We start from the raw sequence: 16045 nt of genomic DNA on the forward strand, positions 1-16045 counted from the left end.
GTCTGTAAATCTTCTTCTGAGGAATTATGCCCCTCTGCCGCCCCACCCCCTTTCCGCCTGTCACTGCCTGTTATTTTCAATGCTTCGTGACTTAATATCCCATGCCGTGGTCCACCCTCACCGCGCCCTTCACTGCCTATTATTGTTCAGTGCTGCAGCACCCGTTGCAGTCACTTAAGATCCCGTGCCTTCCCCTCCACCACCACCACTTCCCGCTCATCGCTGCCTATTAATTTTAGTGCTTCGGCACTGGTCACCGTCACTAGCTGCTGCTCAACAAGTTAGTTAATTTTACACCTGTAATGTGACTCATGTGAGAGAACAATAATACTATTAAATCTTAAAACAACAGCAACGTTTCAAATCTCAGTATAACTTCTTAGGGGAAACCGTTTCTAAGCATAGGGCATAAGTAACACATGCTTCCATAGCACATACCTTTGCCTACACATCCAGTACACGCCGTTCTTCAAACGGTCCTAAGTGATGGCGCCTGGTTATAAAAAAGCATCCGCACAGATGTACTTGGAGGCAATCTTGTGTTTAAGTGCTTTGCCGACAACAACTCACCTGAGAGCACAGAAGCATGACCAACTCCACCATAGAACTTCTGGATTTTATGCACACCAAACCGAAAAAAACCAAATAGATATCTGGTCACATCTCAAAGACTGTCTGCTCAGCCCACGGTGACACGTAGCAATACTTTTCACACGTAAACTAAAACGAGCAAGTGGCTACATTTATGTAATTTCATTCTTAAGGAGAACAAAGAGACACATTTCAGTGTAAAACAATCTACGTTACAATTAAAAGTATAGAATGGCGAAAATGGGCCATTAGAAGTTTGGAAAGAGGAAAATGCCTGCGTTAGTAAGAAAGAATAATAGCACATGCGGTTTGTGGGTCTCTCAAAACGTATCCCTTAACTCATCTCTGTACCACACATTAGTCGTGTCAATTGAAGACAAAAACAACTGCAACTTTAGATCTGTTTGCGTTTATATTACTGGTGACAATGTGCAGGGCATCTGCTGTATTGATCCATAGTATCTACGTTATGCTGCTTCACAGCGTGTGGTCATTACATGCAGAGAAGGGAAATTGCTCCATGACCTTTGCTTTCTCCGTTGCTCTCCTGCCTTCAGCCTTCTAACTATCAAACAAGCTTCCCGTTTGTTTGGTGGCAGCAGACATCCCAAACACTCATTAATACGTTGACCCTTGACCTGCAGTAATCCTTCGCAGAAGTGCAAGTGGTAGCACATTAGATGTTTGCAAGTGTTTTTATAAATACATTTTGAGTATTCCTTTGTTGAACATTTGTAATACATTCTCAAAACCCCACACTTTTGCATGCACATATTGATTTACAGGGATGCACTCAGCGCAACCACAGCATCACTCAGCGCAAACCACAGCCTCACTCAGCGCAAACCACAGCCTCACTCAGCGCAAACCACAGCCTCACTCAGCGCAAACCACAGCCTCACTCAGCGCAAACCACAGCCTCACTCAGCGCAAACCACAGCCTCACTCAGCGCAACAGCCTCACTCAGCGCAAACCACAGCCTCACTCAGCGCAAACCACAGCCTCACTCAGCGCAAACCACAGCCTCACTCAGCGCAAACCACAGCCCCACTCAGCGCAAACCACAGCCTCACTCAGCTCAACCACAGCCTCACTCAGCTCAACCACAGCCTCACTCAGCTCAACCACAGCCTCACTCAGCGCAACCACAGCCTCACTCAGCGCAACCACAGCCTCACTCAGCGCAACCACAGCCTCACTCAGCGCAACCACAGCCTCACTCAGCGCAACCACAGCCTCACTCAGCATCACCACAGCCTCACTCAGCATCACCACAGCCTCACTCAGCGCAACCACAGCCTCACTCAGCGCAACCACAGCCTCACTCAGCATCACCACTGGTTCAAATATGTTCTCTCAATGTTTCAAGCTTTATTACAAATGACAAAAAAGATGTTAATATTTCACTTCTGTTCTTGGATTTTCGTCACAATAAAATACACAGAACATAATTAACTAAAGATATTTAAAAAAGTTTAAGCTATTGCAATTATAAAATAAAATCACTTTTATTTACGAATTAATTATTTAAAAGCCATTGTTATTTGTAATATCAATACTTCTAAGTCACGTAAATACAAAACATGTTGCATTACAAATGCTAGAGGTGTCACATTTGCGAAAGTTATAACTATTGGCATTGTAAATGACAAAGCTATTTATTTAGCTATTTTAAAAAACACAAATAAAAAAAATGTCATTTATAAGACCAATAGCTCCAACTTTCCTATTGCGAGACCTGTTGCATTTCCAATGCTTGTTTGAGTTGTAATACGTCTTTCACATACCTGCAATCACTCGTGGACACAGATGCTGACAGCATTGCCTGGAAACACCCTCAATAACACACCAATGTTGCTTGACTTTCAAATCAGATGAAAACCATTTGCAATAATGTTGGAGACAAGACTCTGTGATTCTACTCAGTCCTTTGTAGATGTAATAAAGATCTTGTAAATGATGATGACCTAAAGTTACTCACTTGGAATCCTAATTTTCCATTATTATTATCATTAAAACTTTTTATATAGTAGTCAGCAACCCACAGCCAGGTCTTAAGCTTCTCAAAGTTTCTGGGAGGGTATTCCACAGCTTGGGGCCCTGATGTGCAAAGGACCGTCCTCCAACGAGTCCGTTTCATTCTAGGAACAACTCAGAGGGCACGTCCGCTGGAGCACAAGGGACGGGGTGGGTGGTACGGTCCAGCAAATTCATGTGGATACCTTCGGGCAGCCCCTGATCTGGCTCTGTGCTCATAGTACAGGGTTTTAAAGTGGATTCGCATCCCCACCTTAAGCCAGTGGAGTTCCCGGAGGAGGTGCGAGGTTGAAGTGCTTTTTGGAAGTCTATAGACTATAGTGGAGAAGTGTAAGTGTGGCTCAATGGTTAGAGAGGCAGACTCTGAAGCAGAGATCAGGCCCGGGACCAGGGTTCAATTCCCGCCTCGTGGGTCTTGGGCTCAATTACAGCGGACCTGATAATTCTCGCCTCGGTGCCTACTCTAATCATGGTCCCACTCTGCAACTCTGGGCAATAGCTTGCTTAATCTCCACAATGACCCCAACAGTGCTAGGATGCCTCGCTTCAGCTTGGGGGTGCCCAGGAGTGGGCACTTCACAGGGAAAAGCAAGGAAGGGTTCCACAGTGGTATATGTACAGCGCCTAGAGACCTCAGGGTATAAGTGCGCTACACAAGTACGAAGTTTACAGTTTTTTTATAGAGCATTCTGCCTGCTGAATTCTGGGCCACTTATAACCGTCTAATGGAAGCTTTGTCTGCCTCCAGATAAAGCACGTTACCGAGGTCTTGACCGAGTTAAGTGCCTGGATTACCGAAGTTTGTGCTGGGAATGGCAGAAGCCAGATGTTTTTCCGCAGCCATTTCAGGAAACAAAACAGGTAGCAGCCACCTGCGGCATCATGGGTAGCGTATTACCCAAGAGGAAGCCAAGGATCGTATCCTTGGGAACAGGCTCCGAAGAGGACCTAAACATTCCGGGCAGTGCTGGGGACCCCGTGTATCTCTGCCCGTTTTTGGCTTCTGTTGCTTAGCTGCCCCTGCATTTTTGTGACCTTTCTGCCTTCCCCGTTTTTTGTGAAATTTCTGCCCTTTATTGTGACCTTTTGCCCTCTGTGCCACTCGTTTACCCCCATTTTCTGTGACTTTTTTGCCTTTCCTGTGATCTTTTTGCCTTCTGTGCCACTCGTTTCCCCATGTATTCTTGTGAACTTTTTGCCCTTTTTGTAACCTTTCTGCCCTCTGTGCCACTTGTTTCCCCCTCAATTGTTGTACCCTTTTGCCTTCTGTTTTCTTCGTTGCCCCTCACCGCCCCCGCACCTGCGTCCCCTGCGGCTCCGCCCTGCTGACTGCCCATTTGCTGCCCCCGCCTCCCGCCTCCCAGCTGCTCCCCACTCCCACCTCCCCACACATGCCGGCCGCTGCGCGGTTGCGCCACAGGCACGTGGCAAGCCTGTCTGCGCCCGCCCGCGCCTGGACTGCGCCGAGCGCTAGAACCCCTGGCCCCCGCTCCCGCCACCACTACGACGCCAGCACTCTGCACGCTCTCAACCCCGGATGGACCCACAACTGCTTCAAGGCTGCCCCGAAACGCACACACGGTCCCTTCACCTGCCGGAACTGCAGCTACACCAGCCACAGAGCCGACAAACCACCCGCCAAGAAAGACCTCAACCACCTCCGATGCATACTACTGAACACCCGCTGCGCACGCAAACACCCCGTCGAGCTCTGGGACCTGCTCAACACAACCTCCCCAGACGTCGCCTTCCTGACAGAGACCTGGTTGAACAACTCCCCCGCACCCGACATCGCCATAGCCATCCCAGAGGGCTACAAGATCACCCGCAGAGACTGCACCAACGGAGTCGGAGGAGGAATCGCCGACGTCCACAAGAACAGCATCAGGGTCTCGACTAGCACCGACGACGCGCTCAGCACCGCAGAACACATGCATTTCCAGATCCACACAGACCCCAACTCCACCCTCAGAGGCACCCTCGTCTACCGACCCCCCGGACCCCACCCCCAGTTCAGCGAATCCATCGCCAACTTCATCAGCACGCACGCCCTGACCTCCACAGACTACATCCTCCTCGGAGACCTGAACTTTCACCTTGAGAACAACAATGACAACAACTCCACAACCTTGATCGATAACCTCGCCAACCTCGGACTGAGACAACTCGTCACAACGCCCATCCACTCTGCCGGCCACAGGCTCGACCCCGTCTTCTCCTCAAGCCCGCTCGTCTCCGTCAGCCACACCACCGAACTCCTCTGGACCAACCACCGCTGCATCCACTTCACCTTCCAGAAACCCACCACACACCACCGCACCCAACAGATTCCCCGCCGCTGCTGAAGCAAAATCACCGGCGACCATTTACATGCAAACCTTGCTCTCAGCCCACCCACCAAACCCTCCTAACATCGACGCAGCTGCCCAAAACCTCAGAAGATGGATCGAGGACTGCGCCAACACCCTCGCCCCGCTGAAGAAACCACCCCACAGAGATACCAGCAAGAGGGCCAGCTGGTTCACCCCACAACTCCCAGATTCCAAGCAAGCCTGTCAGAAACTAAAGACCCTAGAGAAGAAATGGCACAGTGAACAAACTCCGGACAGACAAGCAGCACACAAGGACGCCGTCGGCAACCACCACCACCTCATCAGGGCTGCCAAGAATACCTCCTTCAAAGACCGCCTCGACAACAACGCACACAACAGCAAGGAGCACTTCAACATTGTGAACAAACTCTCCAACCCCAAGTTCCAACACCAACGTCATCCCGCTGTAACACACAGACAGCCCCAGCAGACAGCAACAAAACAGACCCTCCGCACACCATTGACTACATCCCCTTGCTAGCCTGGATCAGCATGAGCGTCCATGACACCATCAAGACCATGAGCACAATCCACTCCGGCTCACTGTCAGACCCATTCCTGCACCACGTCTTCAACAAAGCAAGCAGCTTCATCGCATCCCACCTACGCAACATCATCAATCTATCCCTTGAGATCGCGACCTTCCCAGAGAGCTGGAAACACGCAGAGATCAACGCCCACTCAAAAAACCAAAGGCATACCCAAGAGACCTCAAGAACTTCAGACCCATCTCTATGCTCCTGGACCCTTCCCAGTCAGGGTTCTGCAGCAACCACAGCACCAAGATCGCCCTCATCGCTGCCACCGATGACATCAGGACCCTGCTAGACAACAGGGAGACTGCAGCACTCAACCTCCTAGACCTCTCCGCCGCCTTCGACACCGTCCGCGCACGACTCCACACCGCAGGGATCCGAGACAAGGCTCTAGAATGGACCACCTCCTTCCTCTCCGGCAGAACCTAGAGCGTCCGCCTCCCCCGTTCCGAAGCCTCCGAGATCATCTGCGGCGCACCCCAAGGATCCTCCCTCAGCCCGACACTGTTCAACATTTACATAGCCCCGCTCGCACACGTTGCCCAACAGCACGACCTCAACATAATCTCCTACGCCGACGACACTCAACTAATCCTCTCCCTCACCAAGGACCCCATCACTGCCAAAGCAAACCTCCATGAAGGAATGAAGGCCGTCGCCGATTGGATGAAGACCAGCCATCTGAAGCTGAACTCGGACAAGATGGAGGACCTCATCCTCGGCTCCAAGCCTTCAGCCTGGGACGACTCCTGGTGGCCAACGGCACTGGGGGCAGCCCCGACCCCCACCGAACACGCACGCAACCTGGGAATCATCCTCGACTCAACGCTCTCAATGACCAAGCAAGTCAACGCCGTCTCCTCCTCCTGCTTTAACACCCTCCGCATGCTCCGCAAGATCTACAGATGGATCCCGACAGATACAAAAAAGACAGTCACCCAGGCCCTCGTCAGCAGCAGACTCGACTATGGAAACGCCCTCGACGCGGGAGCCCCGACCAAGCTCATCAATCGACTACAACGCATCCAAAACGCCTCAGCACGACTGATCCTCGATGTACCACGACCACGACACGGCCACATCACCCCACACCTGAGAAACCTACACTGGCTCCCCGTCAACAAGAGGATTTCCTTCAAGCTCCTCATCCACGCACACAAGGCACTCCACAAGACCGTCACAGCCTACCTCAACAGACGGCTCTCCTTCTAACCCCCCTCTGGTCCGCCAACCTCTCACTCGACACCGTCCCGCACATCCGAAGAACAACCACCGACAGCCAAGACATGGAACACCCTCCCACTGAGCCTATGAAAGACCCAAGACCAGCTGACCTTCAGGAGGATACTAAAGACCTGGCTGTTCGATCAGTAGCGTCCCCCACCACCCCCCACACCCCCTAGCGCCTTGAGACCCTGGCGGGTATGTAGTGCGCTTAACAAATGGCTGATTGATTGATGAGACACAGTATCAAAGGCCAAGTTGAGCTCAAGAAGAATCAGTGCCGCCATCTCATCTCCATTCAAGAGCCGTCTAGGATGCTACGAGACTCCTGGACGGGCAGACTCGGTACTGCGTCGCATCCTGAACTCAGATTGCGAGGGGTGTTGGAAACCTTGAGACCCAATAATTAAATTAACAGACAATACATATCAGCCTCCCCCGCAGATGCTCAGCCAGAGCGACCATCAAAAAATTACACTGACTACCCATTGATTCTAGAATCAAATTCAAGACCCTCATTCTGTCCTTCAAAATCCTCAAACTCAACACCCCTCCTCTGCTTCGACCCCTTCTCACTCCCTATGCGCCGTCACGGAACCTAAGATCTTCCAACCAAAACCTCCTATGCGTCCCACGCATAAAACTCGGCCGCATGGGCGGCCGCTCCTTCAGGTTCCTTGGAGCCAAGCTGTGGAATGACCTGCCACAACACATTCGCTCCATTGACAGCCTACCGGCATTCCGGAAAGCAGTAAAAACGTTCCTATTCCCTTGCCTGTAAATCCTCTCTCTAGCCTGGTTTCTCTCCGCTCAGGCTAGGATCTTGGGTTCTTAGCGCCGGGACGCCTCATTGCTGGGGCAGCTGTCGCGCTCTACCAAAACGATAGAATAGAATAGAATAGCCCCCTCCCCCTTCAGCAATTGCACACAAATTAACACAAAGATGAGAATTAGGAATACTTCACTAACACAGATGTCAACAGTAACTCACCTTTGGGGCCCTGGTCCAGCTTCCATTCATCCTGTGCCTAAAATGCCAGTCACAGACCCCACTCTAAGCAGAACTTGCTGGTCTGTTCCTATTTTTTCAGTTTTTCTTTTCAAGGGGTAATTGAAATATGGCTAAAACAGCTCATCTGCTTTTCCTAATACTATATCTCAGTATTTTTTAAATTTTTTTAAAAGCAGGCAATATATATGTTTTTAAAGTACTTAGAGGCGTAATGATTGCGGTGATATATACTAGTCCTAAAGAAAGTAATGTAGATTACTTTGAAGGAGACCCAAGATTACAAGTAACTCATCAAATACAATACCCATAAATCAGAACATCCCTGCTAGCCAGAAGCATTTATAGGGGACGGGCTCCGTGTCACGGCACCAAGTGCCAGCCATTCATCTCTAGCAACAACAGACTCAGAATCTGTAGTATGCTAAAACTTCCAGCCATAGGGATGATGAGTTCTGTGTCTCTGCATCATTACTCACACAGTAAGCCCCTACAGGTGGTCCCTGTGGTCCTGCGTGTAGGGCAGCGGGCCTGCGTCCCAGAGTCAGAATGTTGAGTACATCCTTTTCTAATGATCTACATTCTGTGATACTTTTGAACCTTCCATATGCATGGATGGTTCAGAATTGGCACAGGGACCAAGAACCCACTAACCCATCCATTTCTAAAGGTGAACAGCTCTTTACTCCTGACTCCACCATCCATCTCTAAAGGTACACAGCACTCAACCCTCTGCTCATCCATCCATTTCGGAGGGGAACAGCTCTCTGCCTCAGACCCCTCCACCCTTTTCTAAAAGTCAACAGCGCTTTACACCCGGCTCATACATCCATTTCTAAAGGGAAAAGGCACGTTCCCCTGAATGACCATTAGTTTCCGAAAGTACAACGCTCTGTCTCGCCAGCCCAATCCTGAGCCATCAAAGGGCTCAGAAGCCACACACATCTCTGCCCTGCAATCAGTCACACAGTGGGCAGGGTCTGTAACTACCCCAGTCTTGGGGCAGTAGTGAGGTCAATGACATCAGAAATATCATGTATGTTAAAGACACTGTGGGACTTACAGTTGATGAAGACGATTTTTACCATGGTGAGAGCGAAGAAGGTGAGTGGTGTAAAGGAGATCTTCACAAAGAGCGTAGTGAGCATGAACAGCACCAGGATGCCAACGAGGCTGCCCAGCATACGCAGCTTCTGAGGAATCCTGCAGGGGAAGAGAGAGCCTAGGTTATACTGACTCCCAGACTGAAGGTACTACTATAGTGAGAAACACACAAGAGCAAGAGGTAATCCATACTGTATCAAAAGTAAAGGCACATGAACAGTGAGGAGCCAGAAAACAGAGGTAAACCTTGGTGCACTCCTTTATTGACACCCCACCATGAAGACACCACAGAACCACACTGAGTGAACCCTGTACCCAAGACACAGACCCCGTACTATCAGCAGAACAGAGATTCGTGTATACAGGACCCCAACTCAGCAACACCCCATCATTAAGACACCACAGAACCACACTGAGTGAACACTGGACCCAAGCCACAGACCCCAAACAATCAGCAGAACAGAGATTCATGTATACAGGACCCCAACTCTGCAACACCCCATCAGGAAGACACCAAAGAACCACACTGAGTGAAACCTGTACCCAAGACACAGACCTCAAACAATCAGCAGAACAGAGATTCATGCATACAGGACCCCAACTCTGCAACACTCCATCATGAAGACACCAAAGAACCACACTGAGTGAACACTGTACCCAAGACACAGACCCCAAGCAATCAGCAGAACAGAGATTCATGTATACAGGACCCCAACTCTGCAACACCCCATCAGGAAGACACCAAAGAACCACACTGAGTGAAACCTGTACCCAAGACACAGACCCCAAGCAATCAGCAGAACAGGGATTCATGCATACAGGACCCCAACTCTGCAACACCTCATCAGGAAGACACCAAAGAACCACACTGAGTGAACACTGTACCCAAGACACAGACCCCAAGCAATCAGCAGAACAGAGATTCATGTATGCAGGACCCCAACTCTGCAACACCCCATCAGGAAGACACCAAAGAACCACACTGAGTGAACACTGTACCCAAGACACAGACCCCAAGCAATCAGCAGAACAGGGATTCATGCATACAGGTCCCCAACTCTGCAACACCCCATCAGGAAGACACCACAGAACCACACTGAGTGAACACTGGACCCAAGCCACAGACCCCAAACAATCAGCAGAACAGAGATTCATGTATACAGGACCCCAACTCTGCAACACCCCATCAGGAAGACACCAAAGAACCACACTGAGTGAACACTGTACCCAAGACACAGACCTCAAACAATCAGCAGAACAGAGATTCATGTATACAGGACCCCAACTCTGCAACACCCCATCAGGGCGACACCAAAGAACCACACTGAGTGAACACTGTACCCAAGACACAGACCTCAAACAATCAGCAGAACAGAGATTCATGTATACAGGACCCCAACTCTGCAACACCCCATCAGGAAGACACCAAAGAACCACACTGAGTGAACACTGTACCCAAGCCACAGACCCCAAACAATCAGCAGAACAGAGATTCATGTATACAGGACCCCAACTCTGCAACACCCCATCAGGGCAACACCAAAGAATCACACAGAGTGAACACTGGACTCAAGACACAGACCCCAAGCAATCAGCAGAACAGAGATTCATGTATACAGGACCCCAACTCTGCAACACCCCATAAGGGCGACACCAAAGAATCACACTGAGTGAACACTGTACCCAAGACACAGACCCCAAGCAATCAGCAGAACAGAGATTCATGCATACAGGACCCCAACTCTGCAACACTCCATCATGAAGACACCAAAGAACCACACTGAGTGAACACTGTACCCAAGACACAGACCCCAAGCAATCAGCAGGACAGAGATTCATGTATACAGGACCCCAACTCTGCAACACCCCATCAGGAAGACACCAAAGAATCACACTGAGTGAACACTGTACCCAAGACACAGACCCCAAGCAATCAGCAGAACAGGGATTCATGTATACGCCTTGAGACCCTCTGGGTGAGTAGTGCGCTATACAAATTCCTGAACTTGAACTTGGATTCATGTATACAGGACACCAACTCTGCAACACCCCATCAGGGCGACACCAAAGAACGACACAGAGTGAACACTGGACCCAAGACACAGACCCCAAGCAATCAGCAGAACAGGGATTCATGTATACAGGACCCCAACTCTGCAACACCCCATCAGGGCGACACCAAAGAACCACACTGAGTGAACACTGTACCCAAGACACAGACCCCAAGCAATCAGCAGAACAGAGATTCATGTATACAGGACCAGAACTCTGCAACACCCCATCAGGAAGACACCAAAGAACCACACTGAGTGAACACTGTACTCAAGACACAGACCCCAAGCAATGAGCAGAACAGAGATTCATGTATACAGGACCAGAACTCTGTAACACCCCATCAGGAAGACACCAAAGAACCACACTGAGTGAACACTGTACTCAAGACACAGACCCCAAGCAATCAGCAGAACAGAGATTCATGTATACAGGACCAGAACTCTGCAACACCCCATCAGGAAGACACCAAAGAACCACACTGAGTGAACACTGTACCCAAGACACAGACCCCAAGCAATCAGCAGAACAGAGATTCATGTATACAGGACCCCAACTCTGCAACACCCCATCAGGAAGACACCAAAGAATCACACTGAGTGAACACTGTACCCAAGACACAGACCCCAAGCAATCAGCAGAACAGGGATTCATGTATACGCCTTGAGACCCTCTGGGTGAGTAGTGCGCTATACAAATTCCTGAACTTGAACTTGGATTCATGTATACAGGACACCAACTCTGCAACACCCCATCAGGGCGACACCAAAGAACCACACAGAGTGAACACTGGACCCAAGACACAGACCCCAAGCAATCAGCAGAACAGGGATTCATGTATACAGGACCCCAACTCTGCAACACCCCATCAGGGCGACACCAAAGAACCACACTGAGTGAACACTGTACCCAAGACACAGACCCCAAGCAATCAGCAGAACAGAGATTCATGTATACAGGACCAGAACTCTGCAACACTCCATCAGGAAGACACCAAAGAACCACACTGAGTGAACACTGTACTCAAGACACAGACCCCAAGCAATGAGCAGAACAGAGATTCATGTATACAGGACCAGAACTCTGCAACACCCCATCAGGAAGACACCAAAGAACCACACTGAGTGAACACTGTACTCAAGACACAGACCCCAAGCAATCAGCAGAACAGAGATTCATGTATACAGGACCAGAACTCTGCAACACCCCATCAGGAAGACACCAAAGAACCACACTGAGTGAACACTGTACTCAAGACACAGACCTCAAGCAATCAGCAGAACAGAGATTCATGTATACAGGACCCCAACTCTGCAACACCCCATCAGGGCAACACCAAAGAATCACACAGAGTGAACACTGGACCCAAGACACAGACCTCAAACAATCAGCAGAACAGAGATTCATGTATACAGGACCCCAACTCTGCAACACCCCATCAGGGCGACACCAAAGAACCACACTGAGTGAACACTGGACCCAAGACACAGACCCCAAGCAATCAGCAGAACAGAGATTCATGTATACAGGACCCCAACTCTGCAACACCCCATCAGGGCGACACCAAAGAACCACACTGAGTGAACACTGTACCCAAGACACAGACCCCAAGCAATCAGCAGAACAGAGATTCATGCATACAGGACCCCAACTCTGCAACACTCCATCATGAAGACACCAAAGAACCACACTGAGTGAACACTGGACCCAAGACACAGACCCCAAGCAATCAGCAGAACAGAGATTCATGTATACAGGACCAGAACTCTGCAACACCCCATCAGGAAGACACCAAAGAACCACACTGAGTGAACACTGGACCCAAGGCACAGACCCCAAGCAATCAGCAGAACAGGGATTCATGTATACAGGACCCCAACTCTGCAACACCCCATCAGGGCGACACCAAAGAACCACACAGAGTGAACACTGGACCCAAGACACAGACCCCAAACAATCAGCAGAACAGAGATTCATTTGTACAGGACCCCAACTCTGCAACACCCCATCAGGAAGACACCAAAGAACCACACTAAGTGAACACTGTACCCAAGACACAGACCCCAAGCAATCAGCAGAACAGGGATTCATGTATACAGGACCCCAACTCCGCAACACTCCATCATGAAGACACCAAAGAACCACACTGAGTGAACACTGTACCCAAGACACAGACCCCATACTATCAGCAGAACAGGGATTCATGTATACAGGACCCCAACTCCGCAACACTCCATCATGAAGACACCAAAGAACCACACTGAGTGAACACTGTACCCAAGACACAGACTTCAAACAATCAGCAGAACAGGGATTCATGTATACAGGACCCCAACTCTGCAACACCCCATCAGGGCAACACCAAAGAATCACACAGAGTGAACAGTGGACCCAAGACACAGACCCCAAGCAATCAGCAGAACTGGGATTCATGTATACAGGACCCAACTCTGCAACACCCATCAGGAAGACACCAAAGAACCACACTGAGTGAACACTGGACCCAAGACACAGACCCAAAGCAATCAGCAGAACAGAGATTCATGTATGCAGGACCCCAACTCTGCAACACCCCATAAGGGCGACACCAAAGAACCACACTGAGTGAACACTGTACCCAAGACACAGACCTCAAACAATCAGCAGAACAGAGATTCATGTATACAGGACCCCAACTCTGCAACACCCCATAAGGGGGACACCAAAGAACCACACTGAGTGAGCACTGTACCCAAGACACAGACCTCAAACAATCAGCAGAACAGAGATTCATGTATACAGGACCCCAACTCTGCAACACCCCATCAGGGCGACACCAAGGAACCACACTGAGTGAACACTGTACCCAAGACACAGACCCCAAGCAATCAGCAGAACAGAGATTCATGTATGCAGGACCCCAACTCTGCAACACCCTATCAGGGCGACACCAAAGAACCACACTGAGTGAACACTGGACCCAAGACACAGACCCCAAGCAATCAGCAGAACTGGGATTCATGTATACAGGACCCCAACTCTGCAACAACCCATCAGGGCGACACCAAAGAACCACACTGAGTGAACACTGGACCCAAGACACAGACCCTAAGCAATCAGCAGAACTGGGATTCATGTATACAGGACCCCAACTCTGCAACACCCCATCAGGGCGACACCAAAGAACCACACTGAGTGAACACTGGACCCAAGACACAGACCCCAAGCAATCAGCAGAACAGAGATTCATGTATACAGGACCCCAACTCTGCAACACCCCATCAGGGCAACACCAAAGAATCACACAGAGTGAACACTGGACCCAAGACACAGACCCCAAGTAATCAGCAGAACTGGTATTCATGTATACAGGACCCCAACTCTGCAACATCCCATCAGGAAGACAACAAAGAACCACACTGAGTGAACCCTGTACCCAAGACACAGACCTCAAACAATCAGCAGAACAGAGATTCATGTATACAGGACCCCAATCCCGCAACACCCCATCAGGAAGACACCAAAGAACCACACTGAGTGAACACTGTACCCAAGACACAGATCCCAAGCAATCAGCAGAACAGAGATTCATGTATACAGGACCCCAACTCTGTAACACCCCATCAGGAAGACACCAAAGAACCACACAGAGTGAACACTGTACCCAAGACACAGACCCCAAGCAATCAGCAGAACACTGTACCCCAAAACTGAAACATCCAACAATTAACATGAGTCAACACTGGGTTAATATACACAAGACCCCAAATCTGTAACACCTCAGCATGGAAAAAACCCCGAAAGAGTGGTAGTAATGTACAGCAAACCAGGGTTAGTAAATGCATACAGAGCCACAACAGTGAGTCGTCACAAAACGGAGAACACCACACATGTTAATGCACGACAATACTGAGACACCCAAACACTGAACAGCTTCAGAGAAATGTAGTTATTATATACTGTACCCCAATATTATGACACTTCAACACTGAGTAAAACAGAGAGAGAACATGGGTTAATGACTATTGTACCCCATGAACCTCACACTTAAACAATGAACAGGTAATGAATACTCTGACAACACAACACTGAGCAAACCCATAAAAGAACATGAGTTAATGCAAGATTACAACACCGCCGCAATGAACAGAACACAGGTAAGCAGATCAACACTGAGTGTCAACGCATTTGGTACCCCAAAACTGTGATATATCTGAATACTACGACAAACCAAGCCTAAAGAAAAAACTGAAACAGTGCACTAAACACCCCAGCACCAACACTTCAGGCATAACTGGTGCTTCACCCCAAAACAGAGCCTCCCAACACGGCGTAAGAATAGCCAATAAAAAAAGGAAATTAGACAAAGTGGAAAGATATATACTGAAACCTAACGTTGGAACATTTTACTACCTGCCTTCTCCACCAGGCATCTGTGGACGTGGAGACACGTTCCAGTGTTTGACCCCCTCTTTTATCCCCCACCAATCTCCGCTTCCTACTTTTGTGAGACAAACTTCTCTAATAATCAAGGGCAGCCAGTTAGGAGCTTACCTCTGCATTCTTCTTTTGTGCAGGCAGCCATTTTTCAAACTTTAAGAAAATGGTGGCTGCTTTCCATGTCCATACAACTAAGCCACATACAGTAAAACTCACCTTTCCCTACAGGGCAGCCATATTAGAATGAGGTATGTTCTTTGCATGACATGTGCTTTCCATTTGGATTGCAACTGAGAAACATTTGAGATGTCTCCTCTTCTTATAGAGAAAGGTAATTTTGCAGTTGACTCTATTCTTTGCTTAACATATCAATCTGTCATTCAAGCCCCCCCCCTGAGGACTGAATTTGAAAAAGGATGTGACCTCATTATTGTCTACACTGTGATATGCCTTTGAGCTGACCCTTTGTCTTTCCATGTGCAAACAGTCTTCTGAAGGCAATTCTAAGAAGCTAAAAGTCATCACCCTATAAAGTGCCATATACCGAGCGTCCTCCTGTCATGGTTCAACTTGATGGGAATGAAAAAATGGTCCGTGACCAATTATTTAAAGAATTAAATTCAAATATGAACTGTCTGTGTTGTGTGAAACAGTACAACACTGTTATTTAATAACCTAAAGAAATTCCTTATGCATGCAT

General features: G+C 49.0%; 1 protein-coding gene across 8 annotated transcripts in view; it reads right to left on the reverse strand.

Annotated features, from left to right (window-relative positions):
• Positions 1-16045, reverse strand: part of SLC29A1 (solute carrier family 29 member 1 (Augustine blood group)) — a 444508-nt gene that overhangs the window by 85608 nt on the left and 342855 nt on the right. For all 8 annotated transcript variants that reach the window (XM_086925861.1, XM_086925862.1, XM_086925868.1 and 5 more), the window contains one exon: positions 8834-8973. In XM_086925861.1, the coding sequence (XP_086781987.1) occupies positions 8834-8973 (140 nt within the window). The remainder of the gene's footprint in view (positions 1-8833; positions 8974-16045) is intronic.

The sequence above is a fragment of the Lissotriton vulgaris genome, chromosome 6 (genome assembly GCF_964263255.1).
Source record: "Lissotriton vulgaris chromosome 6, aLisVul1.2, whole genome shotgun sequence".
Lineage (NCBI taxonomy): Eukaryota > Metazoa > Chordata > Amphibia > Caudata > Salamandridae > Lissotriton > Lissotriton vulgaris.